The 22,151-nt window shown below is 34.5% G+C and overlaps 2 protein-coding genes and 1 pseudogene across 2 annotated transcripts; 1 reads left to right on the top strand and 2 right to left on the bottom strand.

Moving 5' to 3' along the window:
- Positions 1–1,922: 1,922 nt before the first annotated feature.
- On the bottom strand, positions 1,923–9,108 carry LOC130720905 (serine decarboxylase 1-like; annotated as a pseudogene).
- Positions 9,109–10,570: 1,462 nt separating this feature from the next.
- LOC130719905 (uncharacterized protein At4g04775-like) lies at positions 10,571–11,449 on the top strand. Its single transcript, XM_057570500.1, has 2 exons — positions 10,571–11,029; positions 11,132–11,449. The coding sequence occupies exons 1-2, from the start codon at positions 10,757–10,759 to the stop codon at positions 11,447–11,449; spliced, it is 591 nt and encodes a 196-aa protein (XP_057426483.1). The 5' UTR covers positions 10,571–10,756.
- A 6,230-nt stretch (positions 11,450–17,679) lies between these two features.
- LOC130718606 (laccase-15) lies at positions 17,680–20,692 on the bottom strand. The gene is made up of 6 exons (XM_057569224.1): positions 20,556–20,692; positions 20,173–20,324; positions 19,705–19,949; positions 19,325–19,453; positions 18,285–19,244; positions 17,680–18,001 (listed from the first exon to the last, which is right to left on the bottom strand). The coding sequence occupies exons 1-6, from the start codon at positions 20,652–20,654 to the stop codon at positions 17,871–17,873; spliced, it is 1,716 nt and encodes a 571-aa protein (XP_057425207.1). The 5' UTR covers positions 20,655–20,692; the 3' UTR covers positions 17,680–17,870.
- Between the last annotated feature and the right edge of the window lie 1,459 nt (positions 20,693–22,151).

The raw sequence follows: 22,151 nt of genomic DNA, 5'->3' as shown, positions 1-22,151 counted from the left end.
ATGTTATTATATAGGAGTATATCACAATGAGTATTAAATAAGTTGGCATATTTTTTCTCCAACTTTGTATGTGTGAGATAAATGTATTATTACGATTTTAAAAGGCCTCTTATTGATAGAAGAATAAGAGTCTCCTCTTCTAGGGTTTCATATCAAGGAGCCACATAGTCGTTATTTGTTGGCTCTGTCTAGGGGCGTTAACAGGGTTCAAGAGGATTGGCTTTGAGTAGTGGAGAGGATGAAGACAGGGACCGAGAGGGTGATGATTTTAGGCAAATTCATGGTAGTGGCGGTCTATCTCGGCGATGCACCACCATGTTTGCAAATTGGGGATTCAATGGGGTATTTGTAGATCAAAGATCTGTTCGCATAGTATGGAAAACTCTCAAACGATTTCGTTAAGAAGACGCGAACAGAATGAAGAAAGTTCCGATTTGGTTTTGCTCGATTTGTGTCAAGGAATTAGGCCATCTTCGTGATTCGGAACTTGAGCCGAGTGATGGCGGGGGGAGCTTCCTTGGATGTTTCTTTGGCCAGGTTCCCTCATATGGATGTATATAAGGAGCAACAAAGCGAGTTCGTTTCTCTCAAGAACCGGTTAAGAACTTGTTAGGTTCCTTGTCCGGGTATGTACATTATCTTCTTCATGGTGTGAGGTCCTTCTCGAGAAGACGAAATAACATCAAGAGATTCTGCTCTTGTTTGACGAAGAAATGATGGTTTTGGGTCCTAACAGGTCTATTGTCTTGGTTTCAAAAAATAATCAGATGATATTGATCAGTTTCCTGAAACTCTTGCATATGACCTTTGGAAAGGATCAATGAGGGGCAAGGATTTTGGGTTTTCATCTGCGAAACTTCTCAAGGGTGTTGACTTTTCTCCTCCAATCTCGCAGCGTGGTGTTATTGCTCCCCCAATCTTGTGGTTGGACTACGGGGAAATTAAGTGGGTTAAGGTTTTTCACAATGTTATGTTAATTGCCTTCTTAAATTACCTTTATGTTCCGAGAGGCAGGTTCTTGTACGACTTTAGCCTTGATGGCCTTGGTGGATTTTCGGTTTCAAACTTCTGCTATCGTCTTATTCAGTCCTCCTCTCTTTTGGTCGAGCAGTGTGGCGACATTGGTTTGGATACATGGGCAGTGAATTTAGAGGTCTCAATAAGATCTTCAGACTTTTCTTTATCTCTTCTAATTGTCCCAACCTCCCCATTGTTACTCATTTTTTAGCTTTGGCAGTTTCTTCTTCCCCCTCTGAGAGCATTGGGGGTAGAACTTCTGAGGTTTTGAGTAGTCGTCGCAATGGGTTATGACTACAACAAAGAGGGACTGACTATACTTGAAAAAAATTTAGAATGTGGTTGCAACAAATATGGGGAAGATGTCTTTTTAGCTATGCAAACCCAACCTATGTTGCATCTAACCCATGTTATGGATACAAAGGAAGCGGAGGGAGATATTTGTTTAAAACCATCTTATTTAAAGTTTTCTAACTTATCCTAAAAACTAAATACATCATATTATGTGGACCAATGTAATCAAAACAAGTGTTACGAGAATTGTTTTGGTTACTAAGTGTTATGAGAAGTACACTCCATTGTTACAAACATTTTTATAAAAAAATATTTAGCTGTTCCACCATCTTATTAAATCGAAGAAATTATGAGTACATTTTTTTGTCAATTATAAGAATACTATTGACCACATTTATATTAGTCAATACTTTGGGAGGTCCGCTTGACTTCCCAAAACTACTTAGTCGAACAAGTAAGAAATGTTGGAGTGAATTAGAAAAGTTTGGGCAGGGTTGGATTGAAATATTGAATAAGTAAGCATCATGTGTTCTTCCTTTACCCGTAGAGAAAATAACATGTTGAGTCAAATCTTCTTCATGGAAAATTTTCTTTATATAAATCTCTCATGATCAATTATGAAATGCACAAGCACAATTTCCCCCACCAATGTCGTCCGCAATGCATGGAGGCTTTCTCTGTCCATCTTGAAACCGTGTTGATCGTTTTTAAATAAGCTCACTAACAAAGGATTCTATTATTTCAATAGTAACATGTTGCATCACAACCACATGTGCAATATTACCTTTGCAGGATAGACACCACTTACGCACAAAGTCATCATCTAGAGGCTTTTCAAAGACAACCATGTTACTAAACTTGTTCAACATTGCACCAACACCATTAACACGTAGTTTTTTCAGTAAGTGTTGTGCATTCTTGATGCTCATTTGTGCTTCTTTCTTAAGTCCTATTAAACCTCTTTCTTGGAGTGCATACCATAGGAAGATTGACGTAAGCCCACAACGGCTACCTGTGATTGTGACATCCCTTGATTCAATGTATTCAATATCTCTAGATAGGGCATTGACGTGTTCTATTCGTGTTATTACAATACCACAAGAAATTGGGCATCCTAAAAACTTATGGCCAGAAACAGATATGCTTCCAATGTGCTTCTTGAAATTAATCCTTGGAGCCTGCGACGATGATCCATAAAATATATAGAATGAGTATTATTTAACAAGGAATATTATGTAAATACTCAAGTTACATAATTTTATATTAAGCTTAGCACTTGGTATCTATACGTAGTATTTCTCATCATTATTCATATATTTTGTAGCACATTTTCAGTATTGTTCATCTGGGAACCATAAAAAATACTTTTAAAATTTGGGTTGATAACTTTCACTTACTTGTTTAAGAAGCGACAACATGATTCCAGATAGAGCTCCATCACAATGAATATAGAACCTATCATGAAGGAAACCACTTTCCTCGAGCGTTTGTATTACAAGATCAATGTCATCAATTGCTCCATTCATAGTTGTTCCTATGTATTTTAAGTGCACCACAGAAAAATGGACGAACTAATTAGTTTAGCATAGTGTCTATATTTTGTGCACGAGGTGTAACATTGTGAGTGTGTTGTTAAGCTTGTCAATTATATGTTGTGCACGTGAGTCAATTATCAAAGCTGAAATACCTATGTTTAGGTTGATGATTGCCGGGATGTCCTTGTGAGCTAAAAGCTTTGCTTTTAGATCAACACAATCAATCTCACCTGAAATCAATGTGTTGATCTTTACACATTGCATTCTAAACATCCTTGCTATTTTGAATATTGAATAATGCGAGTCTTGTGATGTATATAGAATTCCATCTTGAAATTTTTCCCTCCTACATACAAAAAGAACCATTTCAATAATCATGTTTTCTTTTTGAACCAAATGACCATGTTTTAGATTAAATAAAATTAACTTGAGCGAATTTATTGAATGCTAAATTTATTAAATAAAAATTATCTTAAATAGTTCAATACTACATTAATTAACTATAATATCTAATATCTAATACGCTATATAAATATTCATTACAAATCACTTAGTATTATTAAGAATATATTATTATTAATATTTACATATCATACTAAATTTATATATTTATTAGAGGGTTAAATATATTTATGGGCCTAAATTTTGATCCCTTATTTTTTTTTTCAAATATGAGATGTATTTCAAAGAAATTTTTGTGAGAACCAAAATCAATAACTCGTTATTTCGTAGATACCACATACATACTTAACTATTATGCCTAACCAAAAAAAAAAAATTATTTATTATAATATAAAATATAGTATTAGATAAATTTTCACTAAATTGAGTGATGGGGAGTTATGTATACAACATCAAAAACATTATTTAGGATAGATCATCAAATAAATAACTTAATTAATATTTAATTTAAAATTATTATATTTACATTATAAAATATGGTTTTATTAAATAATTTTAAATTTAAATTATAATCTATTTAGTATTAATAAATATTATTATTATCAAACATTATAAATATAAAATACTAGTATTTTTACCCGTGCGATGCACGGGGTTATTCATTTTTGTTTACCGTGTATATTTTTTTCTTTCTAAATTTGTGTTTTTTATGTTTATTAAAATACAATTTATTATGAATTAAAAGAATAAAATTAATTTCAGACATCAAACATAAATTTGTATCTTTTCAAGTGATGAATGTATTGTTTTTATTTTGTAGAAGCAATATAATTTTATTTTTTTATGGATTTTATACTTACTTATTTTTGTATGAGCTTTGATTAAAAATGTACTCACCACTACGTTGCATAATAAGTCTTTGTTTATGTAAAATACCACCACTTAAATACTCTCAGGTTTCTTTCCAAACAAATTATGCCCTTAAAAGCTGATATGATAAGAGTAAAGTAGCAAAAAGTCTTCTAAGATTGTTTGCAGTACTGCAATTCAAAGCTTCTATTACTTCATCAATGTAATTTATCATCGTTTAGTAAACTCATTGTATAGCACACGTCCTTGAATGTGTCATATGTAACTTCATATACTTTTCTTATGTCTGGAAATGAATGAGCCCTTATGTAAAATTTAGCAATAACCTCAGATAATATTCGCTTTTTATAGCCTATAATTTCTCGAAATATTTGTTATTTTTGTTACTTTTATCAAAATAAATTTTAAGAATTAAAATCATAAAATTAAATCTAGATAGAAGAAATCATAAATTTCAATTTTTTTTACCGTGAAAAAAAAACATGAAATAAAAAACCAATTTGTAGACCAAGGAAGCTGTCCAGTATAAATAGTAGGATTGAATCAAGAGGAAATCATTACAAAATTAAAGAGAAAATTATAGCACATTTAGACATTCTAAGCTAAAACATCAACATCTAATCTCCGGTGTACATGTAGGTGAGTTTGAGCCTTAATTCAATGCAAATACGTCATCTCACGCTATATGACGTGCACATTTTAAATGAGCGGTGTTACTAATTTATATAGTTGTAGGGATGGCTAGTGGAAAATTTACTTTTTGGAGTGATGTCATATTTAGTATTAAAACCACCACCTTTAACTTTTATGTATTAATATTAATATTAATTAATAACTAATTAATAATTCTCTAGATCAAAACATATTAATTGTGTCCTATGGAATTCTCTAAATTATATTAACTAAATAATAATGAGCTAAATAATAATAAACTCATTTGCAGAAAATTCGAGGTAAATAATTGAAGTTTTAATAGAATTAAAAACTATTTACTTTATTACTTATATAGTTGTAGGGAAAATGGATAATGAGAAGGTTATCTTCTGCATTTGATATAATATTAAACCCACCACCATCTTTATCTTTTATGAATTAATATTAAAATTAATTATTATTTAACTAATAATTCAATAACCTAAAACTAACTTTGTGTGCCCTATGGAATTTCCTAACTCATATGAACCAAATCATGATAAACACTTTTTTATATTTTTAAGTAAATAGAAGAAGGATATAGCATGCCATTAATAAGAGGATTGAAACTGTCAAATAGAATTTCAATGGGAAGTGATAGTGAGAAGGTTATTTTTTGAAACGATATCATATTTAATATTAAAATCACCTCTTCAACTTTTAAGATTAATATTAATATTAATTTTTATTTAATTAATTATAATATAAATTAAAACTAATTCTTCCTTGGGTTCTTTCTTTCATATAGGGTGGTTTTTTGTTTTGTTTTCTTTTTTAGGGTGATTAAGCGATTGTGTAGTCTTGTGAATGGTTACAGTTTTTTTGTTTTTGTTATCCCCTCTGTCTTTCCGAGCCTAGTCTCTTCACACTTTTTTAAATATGAATATATTTGGACTTCCAAAAAAAAAAAATTATGTATGTCTCAGTAAAGCTGTAACTGATATTTATTTGGTGTGTAACTAATATTAACTATGATCTTACAAACAAAGTTTGGTGAAAGTGAAAGGTTATTCCTATGTTTATTTTGGCATTCATATCAAATTTAATGTTAAAACTCCTACCTTTAATTATTAAAGATTAATATTAATACTAATTAAAATATTCAACAAATAAATTTGTATTTACCATGTCTCATGCAATTCTATAACTAATGTTAACTTATTTTATTTAGTGTGTAATTAATATTAAAAAAATGTAGGTGAATAGACCTTGAATTTTTAAATATTAATTTTAGTTTTATTTATGAATTAAATTTTTATTTTTAAACTATTTTATTCTTGAATTTAATATTTTTTAATTTATAAAGTATGATGTAAAGAAAATTAAACAACATCTATATAATAGTAAGAATATGTGAATGGAATCATAGAAGTACAAAAGTCGGTAGAGTAAATTCTCTATTTTTGTGTTATCATTAGACACATTAAAGTGATATTTGAATTAAATATTTAAAGTTTGAATTTTCTAACTCCTATATAACTCCGAAAGTATATTAATGAGTTTTCTTCATATTCACCTTTGTTTTTCTCCCATATGCTTAAGATTTTACTTTTGGATGTTTTATTGGATAGTAGTTGCTTTTTTTTTGAAAATGATAGTAGTTGCTGATAGTGACTAAGCATTTCAATGAAATATTTGTCAATACTAAACACAATCATCTTATTCGATTTTTATTTGTAAGTATAAGAATTCAACCCTAAAAAGAAAATAACCCAAATATTCTTCAATTTTTGGTCTAGAAAATTTCGTTAATAAAAAAATTGTAAATAATAAATCACTTATTATGAAAATTTAACTTGAAATTAGAAATTCTTTTGTCATATAATCATTCAAACAAAAATGCCTTCATGATAGATCTACATTCTAAGTGGACTTTTTTCAAAAGCATAAATTTTTATTCATTAAGAAGATAAAAATTGAGGAACAATTTTTCTTAATTTGACAAAGAAAGCTAAAATATGACATAAAAATATATCTATCACACTGAACGAAACATACCTTCACAATTGACAAAGAAAGTCAAATAAAATGGCTGCCAACCTACAAAACAATCTTTAAAAAATTATCTGATGATAATTTAGATGTTTAATGTTATGGATGAATAATTGGGCCACTGAAAAGCAATTTTGCAGGTGCTTCCAGCCTCTAGAGGATGTTCACAAAAGCTTCTCCATGCCATATACCAAATTTCTTAAGGATGATAAATATAAAATGGAAAGATTGAATCAAACTAAGATTAATGATATAAAAAAACTATATAAAAGATGAGAGTTCATAAACTTTAATCAGTTGGCTACCTTGAGATGTACAACTTTTTAATGGCTAAAACCAAGCCTAGGATAAGAAACTTCACATTGGTTACATTATACCTTCAAGAGTAGATCGACATCAACAATTGACCTCAGATAAGAAGATATTGACTTAACATCTTGGATTAGTTTTTGAACCAAGAAGAATGCATATTAGAAACATATTGACACGAAGATAGAAAAATAAATCACACAAAAATGAAATCGATAAACATGAACTTCTCCTATTTTCTATGGTTGTAACATTAAAGATTTCAAGGTTTCAACCAAATTTAAGTCATTGTTCAAAAAATATTGACATCTTACATCCATCCTTATAGAAAAATCTAGAAAAAATAAAGAACAAAACAGAACATGAACACTATCTAAAAACCACATTGATGTTCTGTACATGATTTACAAAACTTGAAACCTAAAACATAAGTTAGTAGCTCACCAATTTCACAGCAGCAAAACAAACCCTGCATTGTGTTATGATTTTCCGTCACTGACAGCTCTGGAGCTAAAAAATGTAGATGAAGTTAAAGAAAAGATGCAGACAAACCAAATAAATGAAGAGTATTTATACCTAGAGACTAAACCATGAAGGTTATGAAAAGCCTCAAAAATCATCTTCCTCATTCCATTCATTGAATATTATTCATTTTAGAATTAATTGAAATTGAGAATAGGAGTTTTGGACAATGAAAAGTCATGAATAATTCATTTAGAAAAGTTGAAACAATTAGAATATTGAAATGTCAAGAATTTTTTTAAAGTCGTAAAATCAGTTGTGTTATCAAATTTTAAAATCAATTTCATAAGAGATGAATTAAAAATATGTTTTTTTAGAAAATGTATAAAAATATATCAGACAAATGGTGAAATTGGAAGGGAAAAAATACATAAATTCTAAAAATTTAGAATAAATAAAAAACTATGTGCTAATAAAATAACATATTTGTATTACTAACAAAAATTACATAATAATTAAAAAGATTTTTTTAAAATTAGTATGCATGCTTGTTAAAGCATTGTTGATTAATCTAATGGAATACGGAAAATCAATGTTATTAAAATTCACACATTAATTAATATTTAAATTTAAAACGTTAAATTTATTAGGAATATAAACATGTATTACATTAAAGCAGTATGATAAATTTAATGAGATGGAATGCCAAAAATCACCTATGTGTAGATATAATAATTTGAAGAATGTTCAAAACTTGTGGCCAAGATTGAAAGAGGATGTTAAGATCAAAACCAACGAACGGTCCTGATTGATTTCTAATTCAATAAGAAACATAATTACAGTAATGACCATGAAAAAAATACAACAATGTGTAATAATAAAGTGAATTACAAAATTACCCTCTAAGCTGCATAAACTTCTCTTTTATATATATTATAGATTATAGATAGATAGATAGATTATAGATAGATAGATTATAGATAGATTATAGATAGATACATAAATGCAAGTATTATCTCTAGTTATTATTAGAAAATTTCAGTAGGCTCAATAGAATTGAAGTTGAACAAGTTTACCCCATTAAAATCCCTTGAAAAATTCCTTAAGTTCCACCGGTTGTAATGTATCCCCAATACGCACCTTTCTCTATCTCCCATAATTTGGCAAACCAATCAATCACACAAATTTCAAAAGATGTTGAGTTTAGGCCACTGTTCCCGAGAAATGGATCACCAGCATTGTTTAAATGGAAATTCCACAATGGGTTCAATGCATCATAATCAAAGTTCTGATTCACAGGGAAGCCTGCTTAGTTCAATGGATGTCATTAGTGAAAATGACTTACAATATATCGATATGGATTCATGAATTTTAAATTGTGAAGACAATACAATGTCAATATGCATTAGAAAAGCATAAAATTGCACTTACCTAAACAACACAACTTGTTTTGATTTAGCATCGCCACATATTTGGTAATCATTTTAGATAAATTGGCACGTGTCTCCCCGCTTTCAGTGATGGTGAGATTCATACATATTTTATTCTCTTGAATTTCTTCATTCTCCTTTTCTTCTTTATCGAGCTTATTGATGTTGTGCACCATCCTAAATAAATGTTGATATAAGAGTGACACTATAAAAAAAAAACTAAAAACTCAACTCACACACCGATAGAAATGAAGAGAAAAGATTCTTTCACTCACTTGATTTTTTTGACACAGCCCTGATCAAACATCAATAATCATAAAATCATACCATAATTTAAAATTAAAAATTAAATTTTTTTTTTACTAATCAACATACTAAAATACATACACATATATAATGCCAACATTAATTAAGCACATTTGGGCCTCTTATCTTCAAGATACACTACACTAAGTACATGTTTGGTTGTGTGTTGGATTTGGCTAGAGAATCACTTATGGAAAGGCCAGCGTGGATACACTTAATTTAAAGATGTTTAGTTTCACTCCTAATTGAGTTTCAATATCTAAAACTCAATTCTGTCTGGCGCTGCCTTGTGTAGCTTCAGCATCCACAAGAATCGATTCTCAGTTGCTGGAGTTCAATCACAAAACTTTTATAAAGATATCACTTTTTTTTAGATGTATCAAATATAATTACATCACTTTAATAAGCCTATGTGTACAATACTCAATTTCATCGGGTCCAGTTCTAGCAAAATCAATTCTGATAACGCTGATCAAAACGCAGTCACACATATTTACCTAAGTTGTTTTTCACCCACACACTTACATTACACAGGGAAAAGGGGAGAAACATAGAGGCAGAAATCGAGAGGGGCAAATACATGAGCAGACTTAACTGCAGACATCATCATGCTTAAGATTTCAAAAGCAAAAAAAAATAAAATAGCATGCATGATCTCAATACATATAGAGTGACAATAAGTAAAGTAGAAGAATTTATTTTACTTGGATGCCGTGAACTCCTCTTTTATTTTTCCTCTGTCCAGTTTTCTTGCTTCCTATTTCTGGCAATTGCTCTGTTTCCTCTTCTCCTCATTTTATAGTGGTTTTAGAAAATAGCAGCTTCTTTATGATGATGACACACACACGGCATGAATAAAACGTGTCCTCTGCTCTGCAAATATGCACACCATAATCCATCCCCTCCCCTGCTTTCACCAAGTGTCTCTTTGTTTTTTTCTTCTTAATTACGGTTATGATTTGGATTAACTTTTGAAGAGTTTTACCTTGAGTAACTTGATCACTTCTCAATTCTCATATGCAATATATTATAGGCTTAATCCAGTTTTTGGTCCCCATCTTTTGTCATAAATATGGCTTTAGTCCCTCGCCGGAGCAAAGGTGGGGCTAGGTCCCCAGTTTTTGGCAAAATAGTTGGCTTTGGTCCCTCCGGCCGGTTGGGTCAACGCCGGAGCTCCGCCGGCTGACGTGGCCGGTGCCACGTCAATTAATGAGGCCAGCTGGATTTTTTTTCCTTTTTTCATTAAATTTAAATAAAATTAAAACTTACTAATTATCTTACTAATTATTTACATATTTTAATAAAAAAAAATACAAATTAAATAGAAGAAGATGGACTCAAAGCAGACGACACCCTCAAAGCACCCAAAGCTTCTACTTCTTCGTCTTCTTCATGCTAAAGAAGAATTAGGGTTTCTGAGTTCATATTCATCTCTGTTCTTCATATATGTTCTTCATCTTTGTTCCTCATCTCTGTTCTTCATCTTTGTTCCTCATCTCTGTTCTTCATCTCTCGTCCTTCCTCATTCTCTGGCCAATTGTGCAAATGTCTCAAACGTCAAGGGAATCTCGATCTGGTTCGAAATCTTCTTCTTCCATTGCTGTTCGACGCACAATGATACGACGTGGGAGGTGTAATTGCGGAGACCTGGTAGTGTATTTGACTTCCCACACTGATATTAACCCGAATAGAAATTTCTGGAGATGCAGACATTTCTTGGTAAGCCATTTATGTCTTTGTTATGTTGTTACTGAAATTATCATTGTTCTTTTTAATTTTTGAGCCTAATGAGTAAAGTGCTTTTATTCGATTTTATCTCAGAGACCAAATGACTGTGGCTTTTTTCTATGGGATGATGAGTCTGGCTTAGATGGTGCAGAGAGACAAAATGTAATTGAAGGGGTGAAAACATTTGAAGAATTGGAGGATATGAAAAGGAGATTGGCAGAAAGACAGATGGAATTGGAGGCTATGAAGAGGAAGTGGGAGGACACTTTGACCAAATTGGAGGACATGAAGACCAAATTGGAGGATAGCCAGTTGAAGATTGTCAATCTGCAATGGAACCTTAAATGGGAAATTCAGAAGAATAACTTGGCAATTTTGACATGTATTCTGTTGTTTGTAGTGGTTGTATAGCTTCGTGTGTAATGGATTGTGGTGGATGTAACCGTAGTGGAGTGTAGCAGTAATCTAAACCTTACATTTTGTACCAGTGAATGAAATTAATATGTTGGATCTCATCCTTGTTACATAGCTTTATTTTGGATCGCGTCCCTAGTTCCACATCTTTATTTTGGATGTCGTCCCTATGAAGGGTTTATAGAATTGGTTACAGCCCTTTAATACAAAAAAATGGTTTGGTCTTAGTCCCTGCAAAACTCAATTGGAATAAGTCCCTGCCAGTCAGTATACATGAATCAATTGGAATAAGTCCCTGCCAGTATACATGAATCAATATGGAGCAATTAATGAAGAAGAGGAAGGTGAAGACATTAACATAAGCTTTATAACCTTAGTGTAGTGTAGCAATAACCTAAATCATGGCTAATTGAATTACATTTTGTACCAGTGAATGAAATTAATATGTTGGATCTCATCCTTGTTTCATAGCTTTATTTTGGATGTCGTCCCTATGAAGGGTTTATAGAATTGGTTACAGTCCTTTAATACAAAAAAATGGTTTGGTCTTAGTCCTTGCAAAACTCAATTGGATTGTTTTTATGCCAGTCAGTATACATGAATCAATTGGAATAAGTCCCTGCCAGTATACATGAATCAATATGGAGCAATTAATGAAGAAGAGGAAGGTGAAGACATTAACATAAGCTTTATAACATAGTCAGAAAGGGCAGAGCCACAGATTTAAATAGTACTACAAAATGATAGTGGTCCATCCACTACAGATCTTAAATAGGCCAAGTGGGCATTAGTGGTCCATATTTCAAACATTACAGGCATTAAAAAACAGAACAGACATCATGTATCCATGTTCCATGTGCATCTCTAATAAACTATTACATCATACTCAAAGGAAATATTCCCTTTGAAGCAAACAAAAAGTTAAAGTCTCCTCCACAGTTAAAGTCTTCTTCAATTAGGTCAATTATTGTCCCTCTCAAGTAGATGGATCTTGATTTGCCTCCTCCACAGTTTCTGCCCTCTGTCCACCATCACCTTGAACTTCCTGCACATTTATATTCCCCTGTATTGAAATAAAAGGTGGTATAAGTTTTGAGAATTTATAGAGATTTCATGATAATTCAGATCTTATAAACTTACTACAGGATTTTGTGCTGCTACAGTTGGTGGCTGAGGAGGTTGTGTTGCTTCAGTGGGTTGCTGAGGAGGTTGTGCTGCTTCAGTAGGTTGCTGAGGAGGTTGTGCTGCTTCAGTAGGCTCAGTTTCAGGAACATCTTCAGTGGGCTGAGATGTAGGTGGGTTTGTGCAAGTTCTTATGTTGTGGCCTATGGTTCCACATCTTCCACATCTGTGTCTAGAATTAGGCCTAGATCCTTCATCAATGTCATCCTCATGTGGATCCCTCCTCCTAAGCTTTTTGGGCCTTCCAGGCTTCCTTTTGTACAAGGGAGGCAGAATTGGTGCATCTGGAGTGTATGGCCACATTCTCTTGCCATTGATTGGGGTGATGCCATGGGCATAGGTTGCCTGGTATGCATCTCTTCCGTAGTAAGAATCGATATAGGATTCAGCATGACCACCATTGAATGAAATAGCTGCCACAACATGTCTACAAGGGATGCCCACTAGATCCCACCAATTACATGTGCATGATCTCTGCCTTAGGTCAACAATGAACTGATCTCCATCTAATACAGACTTAACCTCATACTTGGCATGTCCACATGCTTGTGGTACCCAATTATTGCTGCTTTTAGTCTCCCAGGCTAACCTTTTCAATGGCTTGGGCATGAAAGGATGGTTATATCTCTGAAATTTCTCATTCAATGCAGCAAACCTACCCATCAGATAGCTCCTGATCCAGTCAATCATTGTGAGAATTGGTTTGTCCCTAGCAAGCAGTATGGTAGCATTGAAGGCCTCTGAAAGATTATTCATGAGGACATCACATTTTGGATAGAAAGTAAAAGCATGCTTGCACCATGATTTCTTGGGATGAGTCATCAACCAGTCATGAGCTTCTTCATTCACTTCCTTCAATTCTCTCATCTTTTCCTCAAACAGGTGTACATAAGTGGCCTTAGCTGCCTGCATCATGAGATCTCTTATAACCACTCCACCCCCAAATTTCTTTTTGAAATTTGCATACAAATGTCTTAGACAGAATCTGTGTTCCACTCCTGGCATGAGCTCATCAAACACTGAAAGTAGACCCTGAATAGGAGAACAAAACATTACAAGATAGGTCTAAGTTGAATGTTTATAATTCAGTAAGACAAGATAGCCAAACAATAACAACCAGTCATGAGCTTACCTTCTGCTGGTCAGAGATAAATATCCATCTTCTCAGCCCTCCAATGTCTGCCAATAGGAGTTCCAGGAACCATTTCCAGCTTTCTTTACACTCTGACTCCACAACTGCAAAAGCTATTGGGAAGTATTGGTCGTTGGGGTCTCTGCCAACAGCACACAATAGTATCCCACCATACTGTGTCTTGAGATGACACCCATCAAGACCTATGAAAGGCCTGTAACCAGCAACAAATCCTCTTTTGCATCCCTCTAAACAGATATAGTATTTGTTGAACCTGGGTTGACTAATCTGAGCAGTTGGAGGAAGACAATGGAATTTGTAGGAATTTCCAGGTGAGGCTCTCTTCAATTCAGCACTAAACCTGAACAAAGTGGTGTATTGGCTGGCAGCATCCCCCTCAACTATGGCCAAAGCCTTTTGTCTTGCCCTCCATGCCCTCCATGTTGTGATCCCAGTACTGTAATGGATCCTCATCTCATCAACAACTTCACTCAACCTGTATTTCCTTACAATAGAGACCTTTTCCTTTAGCTTGCTGGCAACAAAATCAGATGTGGCACTCCTGTTGTTGTACACCCTAGAACAGGTATGTTCAGGAATCAAAGTCTTGATACTATATGTGTGCTTGCCACCAACCTTGCTCAAGAATATCAAGAACCCACATCTTCTCCTGCAAATGGCCCTCACTCTAACATCATCATTTTTCAGAAACTTCAACTCCCTCCCATTACGCACTGAATGGTCCCTCAGAGCTTGTCTGAATTGTTGAATTGAGGTAAATTCCATGCCAAGTTTAAACTTGAATTCAGCTCTCATGTCTTCCTCATGATACTGGGGGTGCTTTTTCTTGGGCCTTCTCGGTCTTCTTCTTTTTTTCTGCTTACCTTCATTGCCTTGAGCTTCACAATCAGTTTCTGACTCATAACCACTAGAAACACTGTCCAGACTCTCAGAATCCCATTCCTTTTCCATGTAATGGTCATTGTGAAAACCCTCAACTCCCTCATAGTCCCAATTGTCCATGTAAGGGCCATGTTGGTGTTCAGGTTCACTGCCATGTTCATGCCCATGTTGTTGTTCAGGTTCATTGCCATCTTCATTGTCATGTTCAACTGCAACACTTTTTCCAGACCTCATTCTCTTCAGCTGCTCATTTAATTGTCCCTCTGCCTCTCCAATTATGGAGTTGTCAAACCCATCATTCAAATCATAAGCCCTCTCTTCTTCATCGTGCTCAACAAACACCTCCACATTAACCTGCCTTTTCTCAGCATACTTCCCAAGATTCATGGCATGCAGATCATTAGACAATGGCCTAATCTTGTGATTGACAATATCCTCTTCTTTCCTCCACCACAACTTGAACTTGCCTACAGTGTAGCCCAAGTCCCTCACAAGATCACGACAATCAAAGAAGCACCACATGTCAACATCAATGCCAGAATGAACATTAACACGTCCCTCTCTGTAATGCAGGTGAGGATCATGAAAAAAAATCCCCTGATGGTAGATAACCACCGTGAACGTCATCCTACACAAGACATTGAAGGAATCATATAATCAGTTTGAACCCTAAATCGACCACATAACAATACCCAGATTTGGGAATGGAAAACCGTAAATCAACTCAACACTGATAGTAACTAACAAAGTAGTACCCAAAACCCTAAATCAACTCAACATCCAAAACCCTAAATCAACTCAACACCCATGAACCAAGTAGTCGAACGCGATTTACGAAAGCAAACCAGTACCAGAAGGGAGATCGACCGAAGTACTAACCTTGCAAGCTTCGTAGTCGCCTTCGTTCTTCGATTCTGGGTTCTTCCTTCTTTCTCCCTTGTTTCTTCCTTCGTTCTTCGCAGAGAGGTGTTCGATAGTTACTATGTTTGCCCGGGCAAAGTAAGTGAGTGAAAATGACTGTGTTAATTTAGTTTCTAGGTAATTTAATGTGTTATAATTAAGAAGCTAGTTAATTGAGTGAAGGATAATTAGTAAATAATTAGTAAGATAATTAGTAAGTTTTAATTTTATTTAAATTTAATGAAAAAAGGAAAAAAAATCCAGCTGGCCTCATTAATTGACGTGGCACCGGCCACGTCAGCCGACGGAGCTCCGGCGTTGACCCAACCGGCCGGAGGGACCAAAGCCAACTATTTTGCCAAAAACTGGGGACCTAGCCCCACCTTTGCTCCGGCGAGGGACTAAAGCCATATTTATGACAAAAGATGGGGACCAAAAACTGGATTAAGCCTATATTATATATGTGTTTGTCAGTTTGTATTTCTCGTGACTCGGGAGCTTATGTAGATCAATGTGCACACATGGGATGATGGCAAGTGTGCATGTCTCTTAAATCTTAATCAAGGTTATTAAAACCGAACCGGTGATCAAACCGGTGAGGGCACTGGTTCAAGGTTCATTGGTTCAACCGTATTTGAACCGTGGTCTAACCGGTATTACCGCTAAAAATTAATTAATATTATTTTAAAATAAATACATAATATATGAAGTAAAAAAATATTAATTTCAAAATATAATAAGAAGGAAATATTGAATTAAAAAAATTATCCATTACATCATGATATTTTTTTTATATAATAACTAATATACTCGCATCATGGTCTTTTATTGTGTACATTAATTTTTAAAATGAAATTGATATAGTTTTATAACCACTTAACCAGCCGCACAAACACAAGTCATTTAAAAAAAAGTATGTGGAATGGAATATATAACTTACAGGTTGCATAAAAAATAATATAACTTAATGACACAAACCAGCCCACTACGATGTTTGAAGCAAAAAAAGCCCAGGTAGAGTTATTATTTAGAAATTAGAAAACAAACCCTAGTATTCACTCATCCCAGTGACTACACAGCCGCATATCAACATTCATGATTTATGCAACCTTTTATCATCTTCTCATCGAGGTAAAAAAACATGGTTGTTTTGTTAAGTGCTGCAGTAGAGGAAAAAGAATGCTTTCCAAAATAAAAAGTTGCGAACTGCATAGAAGAAGTAGGTGGTGTAATGTTGCGAAATCCCAACAGATCTAGGTGCCAGCTACTGGAGGATCACACCTCAGGACGAGGATCTGAATCAACCTCTTCAACTTCTGTGGTGTTTTGTGGATGCAGAGAAGGAACCGGTCTAAACCGGTGAACCACCGGTTTTTACCGGTTTTTACGGTTCCTGGCCGGTTTTATTGCCATCCGGTTTTTCAGACGTTTTGGACCGCTCAGCACTCCAGTTCCCGGTTGTTCCGGTCGGACCGACCGGTCCGGTCCGACCGACCGGTCCGGTCCGGTTTTGACAACCATGATCTTAATAGTCTATCGGTGCATGCACTGCACAACTATATATAGAAATGATTAATTTACCTACAATTTTTTCTTTTGAAAGTGGTCCTACAAAAATATTGGTATTTTATAAACATGACATACTAGCGCATATATTACTTGACATGGGTTGTTCTAACTTAAGTAGAAGTTTCAGATTTGAGTCTGTGTCAATACAACTCTGTTAAATATTTAGTAAGAAGAATTTTACAACTCATAGTGGTCACCCGACTCAAAATCTATTTAGTTTCAGAAGAAAACGGCAAATCATGTACCCGCTACCACAAGAATATGTGAAATTCGCTAATGGGGCAGGTAAGAGTCCCTTTAATCTCCATCATTGATGACAAAATGTGTATAGAAAAGTGTGTTAATCACTTTTAAAGTTTAACCAAACACACTCTAAGCCTAGAGCGGATGTGGAACAAGTACGTAAGTACCCAAAACATGAGCCACAGGCCCTGTCCAGGTCACAGGATTGAAAAATGCAGAGGTACATGGTCATGCAAAACAGTGAAACAAATGTGAAGTATATATATGATAAGCATCATAGCCGCTACACAAGATTTTTGGTAGAAGTGAGATAGAAATAATTACTAAAGGAGTCTTTTGATTCTGTAAATCACAACTTTTTTTCAACCTAAAATACATGCCATGACTTGATTCTTTCTTGAAGCATAAAGTATAAAATAATCGTGTAACTTCTTTTCAATTTATTTTAGGTTTATAACCATACAAGGGATATATAGTCCAGAATAGTGATCAACATGGAGGCATATCTGGTGGTGGAGGTAGTAACTTTGCATGTGAGGATTTTCCATTCTTCACAATAAACACTGTCTCCATTCCCCAAGAGAGGTGCCGTTCAAGATGGCAGTGCATGAACCACACTCCTGTAATTGAAAGTACAGTCCATGAAATTCTCGAACTTGAAAAAATAAAATGGAAGAGAAAGTGACTCTGTATGAATCAAAACTATGTCAGAAATGATTGATGTCCTGATGTACATACAAAATTGAGTGACATACTTCCGGACACACCATTTAGCAAGGGTTTTTAACCGTTACAAACATTAACATTAGCAGGCGTTGAAAACCGCTGCTAAAGGGTATGTTTGAAGTATGCCCCCCCAATTTTGCATGTAGGCCTATAAGAACTCAAACCATATATACATACCTGGGTTGTCGGCCACGAACCTTATGGCAGCCCAGCCATTTTTAGGTACAATCACTGTATTGAGAAGGGGAGGATCAATGAGATTGTAATACATGGGGCTCTTCCTTTTATTGAAATTGCCAAATCCATATCCAACAACATGGAAACTAAATCCATGGAGATGCATAGGATGGTCAAGCCCTGAAAGCAAATTTGTCCCTTGGAAAACAACTTCCACAGTTGCACCATACTTCACAACAACAACTTTAGTCCCACGCTTCGGCGTGTTCAGCGTCACAGGCAAAGAATCTGCAATGAAGTTAAACACGAATGGAGGAAACTTGGGAAACCCCTTTCTGAACACCCCATGGATATGGTAGTAATAGGCTTCTAGTATGTCATAGCTAGGGGTTTTAAAACTTATGTTGTTCATGCTTGCAGCGAAAATATTTCCATTTGGACCCATGCATGATTTGCCTCTAGGACAAGGAAAGGTGTTGACAGAAACAGTGGTCACTATGTGAGTGGTGATAATTTTGGGGACTTCATGAGCGTTTTCATGAGGTAACCCTCTAATGCTGGTAATGAAGTTGAAAGCTGCCCGTGTGTCATTGTAGTTGGGAAGATAAGGTAATGGAGGACATGATGATGTTGATGGTGGAGTGTAGTAATAATTTTCAGAATATTGAATTCTAGCAGTGGCTGTGGAGTTAGTGAAGGGGACTCTAAATCCACTTGAATATGCCCTAGCAGCCATGTAGTAGTCATTAGGTTCTTGATTGGCATACAACAATACATCCATTGTTTGTCCTGGAGATATGCAGATATAATCATTTGTAATTGGTTTGGTGTACGCGGCATCGGCACCGATGACAGTGAGTTTGTGTTTGGAAACGGAGAAAAAGAGAATAAGGTTCATTGCGGCATTGATGATGCGGAGAAGATATAAGTTGCCTTGGTCTACATTCAACTTGAATGTTTCTGAAAATTAAAAGCAAATTAGTAGATCACAATATGATTGATATATGTGAAAGATTCTGAAGGGAAATTGTGACACAAACCTGATTTTGAGCAAGGGTACAGATCCCCTGGTTGACCATTTATAGTGATGGCATCAGATACATTTGGGTCTCCTCCAGTTTCAACAGATTCTCTGTAGACCTTGTTCACATCATTCTTCCACCACTCTCCTGCATATGGATAACAAATAAGTACAATATTACATTTTCTCTCCTTTACCATCAAATTGTTCTCGCTATTTGGTAAATTTATAGCATGTTTAGAAATCATTCTACAATTGATTTTAAATTCGGAATCAATTTTGAGGAGAAGCTTCTATGAGTAGCTTTTAGTGCCAGAATTGATTTTGAGTATTAAAAAAAAGTTCATCCTAACATGCTATTAGGAGGCAGGACAACAGCAAGTTAAAGAATTTTCATACCAAATATGATGGGCACCTCTGCATCAGGTTGGGGGAAAGGGTAGTTACTATGCCTTCTTGGATAGATAATGATAGCCCCATGAACAGTTGCTCTTATCCAATCACTATGAGCATGCCACCACAAGGTCCCTTCCTCTGATGAAAAAATAATCTTCTGCCTGAATTTCCCTCCTGGTTGAATAGGACACTGTGTGATGTATTGAGGACCATCTGTCCATGGATTCCTTGGCTGCTTCACTCCATGCCTAATTCAGTTATAATGAGGAACTTGGTTAATTTTCATTCATTATATAACTACAATAAAACTGCTCAATAGCAACCAAATTTTCAGTTGTTAATACATTAAAATCGGTCACTAACAGTTTAATGACCAAATTAGCAACCGATTGTTTTAAGATCAGTCCCTAAATCGGTCACAATATAGTGAATTTCTAGTCATCAAAATTCCTAAGATTATAAATTGAGCACCAGTGTAAAGTGATGTTGTGTTTGCCCTTGTTATGAACATTGACATAGACTGTATCACCCTTGTGGACTCTAATAGTTGGCCCTGGGAATTCTCCATTCACTGTCAATATGCTTTTTGTTGAACAGAGTCTTGTATACAGGGCTTCCTCGACCTGCAAGATTAATCAATTAGCCATCATTATTATTTACAATCTTTGTCTGCTACAACCTAAGACACTACTACTATATGTAACATATATGCATGTATTTCAAGAGGAATTATGCAAAAAACAAAGTTTGGGAGAACTGATGGTAATGGTTGTTGGCTTGTTGCTATTGGCAAATAATGTTTCACTTATGCTGCTACTATATATGTGGAATCGGTTGGTTGAGATGGGACTCACAACAAATTTGTAATGCCTCCGCATTGAGGAACTAAAACAGATCAAGGAAAAACAACATAGAATTAGGAGGAACACTTCCTTGCCAAACGACATTTTCATGAAAGAAAATATTATTAAGTTCTTCTAAAGTGCTGAAGTATAGTTTGAGTTATGAAAGCCTTTATGAGGGGTTTTATATCTGAGGAGCAAGAGGATTAGTGGAGGTAAATGTGAAAGTGCATTAGGTTAATTAATCTTCAAAATTTGGTGAGGCTCCACTGTCATATCTTTATGATAACAGTTTAAATTAACTAACCATTTGAGGTAGAGGGTATTAAAGCTCAAAGAAAATTAAGAGGGACTAATTGTTGAAGCAATCCTGAGCTGAAGGTAGTGTGTAGAACTGAGATTGCCTTATTGAGCAAAGTTGTTACCAATTGAACCTCTTAGAGAACACTGAAAGATCCATATATAAATTATGCTATCCACCTAGCAGCTAGCTTTTGATCTTTATTCTGACTTTTCAACATATTATAGTTGTGTATGAACACATTTGTGGGAAATTATCAAAACTTGTTGCCCTCAGCTAACACCTTTTTACTTGATAATTCTTTCTGGCAAAACTTAGGTTTTTTCTTTCAAATATAAAGTTATCTCTCAAGAAGCTGAAAAATATAATAATTTTTCAAAAACAAACTAAATAAAGTAGTACATGTAAACTGTTATTTAATTAGCCAAAAAAATAATATATTTATCTGAAAGTAAATCAAATTAAGTAAAGTACACTTTATATACCCAAGAACAGAATACAAAATCTAAAAACTGCAGAAAGTAGAGAAACCAAAGTCTAACATTACCGTATGTGAACACAACAACAGAGGTGGTCTATTTAGAAGCAATTGACAAGGGAAACTTGTGTCCATGGTTATTCCAAATGTGTAAACCATTAATTAATACTTAGACAGAAATCAAATATTCTCATCAGATGGATATTGTGCTTACATATAGTGGTTTCTAAAAACTGACTTATTTTCTGTTATGAAGCCAAAGCTATTGCTTTGTTCTTAATTATAATGCTAATGATATCACTTCCCACAACTGCTACCATTACTTGCCCTCAGTGATTGGACACTGAGATTGAATGCGAATGCAGCAGTCTAGCTAATTAGAGGGAGTTGGGTTTGGAGCCCCACCCCTTAGGCTTTGCACCCCACTAAAACAGATACGGAATTTAAATTTCCGTATCAATACGGAAAATAAAATTCCGTATCTGTTTTAGTATATAATGAGTGGTTGAAAATGTGACACGCATGCTTAAATACAGTACGGAATTTTAAGTTCCGTATTCAATATGGAGAATACGGAACTTTAAATTCCGTATTTGATAAAGTGGGGTGCCAAGCCCCATAGGTGGGGTGCCAAACCCAACTCCCCTAATTAGATCATAGCCCTTTTTTCAAAGGAAGGTCACTTTGATAGGTCAGAAATTGTTCCAAGAATTGCATGCATTCTGGAAAAGCTCAGATCACTGATTTTTCACTCAATCTACTTTTAGTTAGAAAATTTAAACTAACAACAACCCACTATTGAAATTATCTAATTCGAGGATTTATCAAA

This window comes from Lotus japonicus, chromosome 5 (assembly GCF_012489685.1).
Source record: "Lotus japonicus ecotype B-129 chromosome 5, LjGifu_v1.2".
Taxonomy (NCBI): Eukaryota; Viridiplantae; Streptophyta; class Magnoliopsida; order Fabales; family Fabaceae; genus Lotus; species Lotus japonicus.
The sequence above is the reverse complement of the archived record's forward strand: the minus strand, read 5'-3'. Positions and strand labels throughout refer to the sequence as shown.

Bases quoted from the DNA above. Each gene is read 5' to 3' on its own strand.
- LOC130719905 (XM_057570500.1), top strand. From the start codon at position 10,757: ATGTTCTTCATCTTTGTTCCTCATCTCTGTTCTTCATCTTTGTTCCTC. The intron at 11,030-11,131 runs GTAAGCCATTTA...ATTTTATCTCAG, and splicing joins GGAGATGCAGACATTTCTTG to AGACCAAATGACTGTGGCTT.
- LOC130718606 (XM_057569224.1), bottom strand. From the start codon at position 20,654: ATGAAAATGTCGTTTGGCAAGGAAGTGTTCCTCCTAATTCTATGTTGT. The intron at 20,325-20,555 runs GTGAGTCCCATC...TTAATCTTGCAG, and splicing joins GGAGGCATTACAAATTTGTT to GTCGAGGAAGCCCTGTATAC. The intron at 19,245-19,324 runs GTTTGTGTCACA...TTTAATTTTCAG, and splicing joins GTACCCTTGCTCAAAATCAG to AAACATTCAAGTTGAATGTA.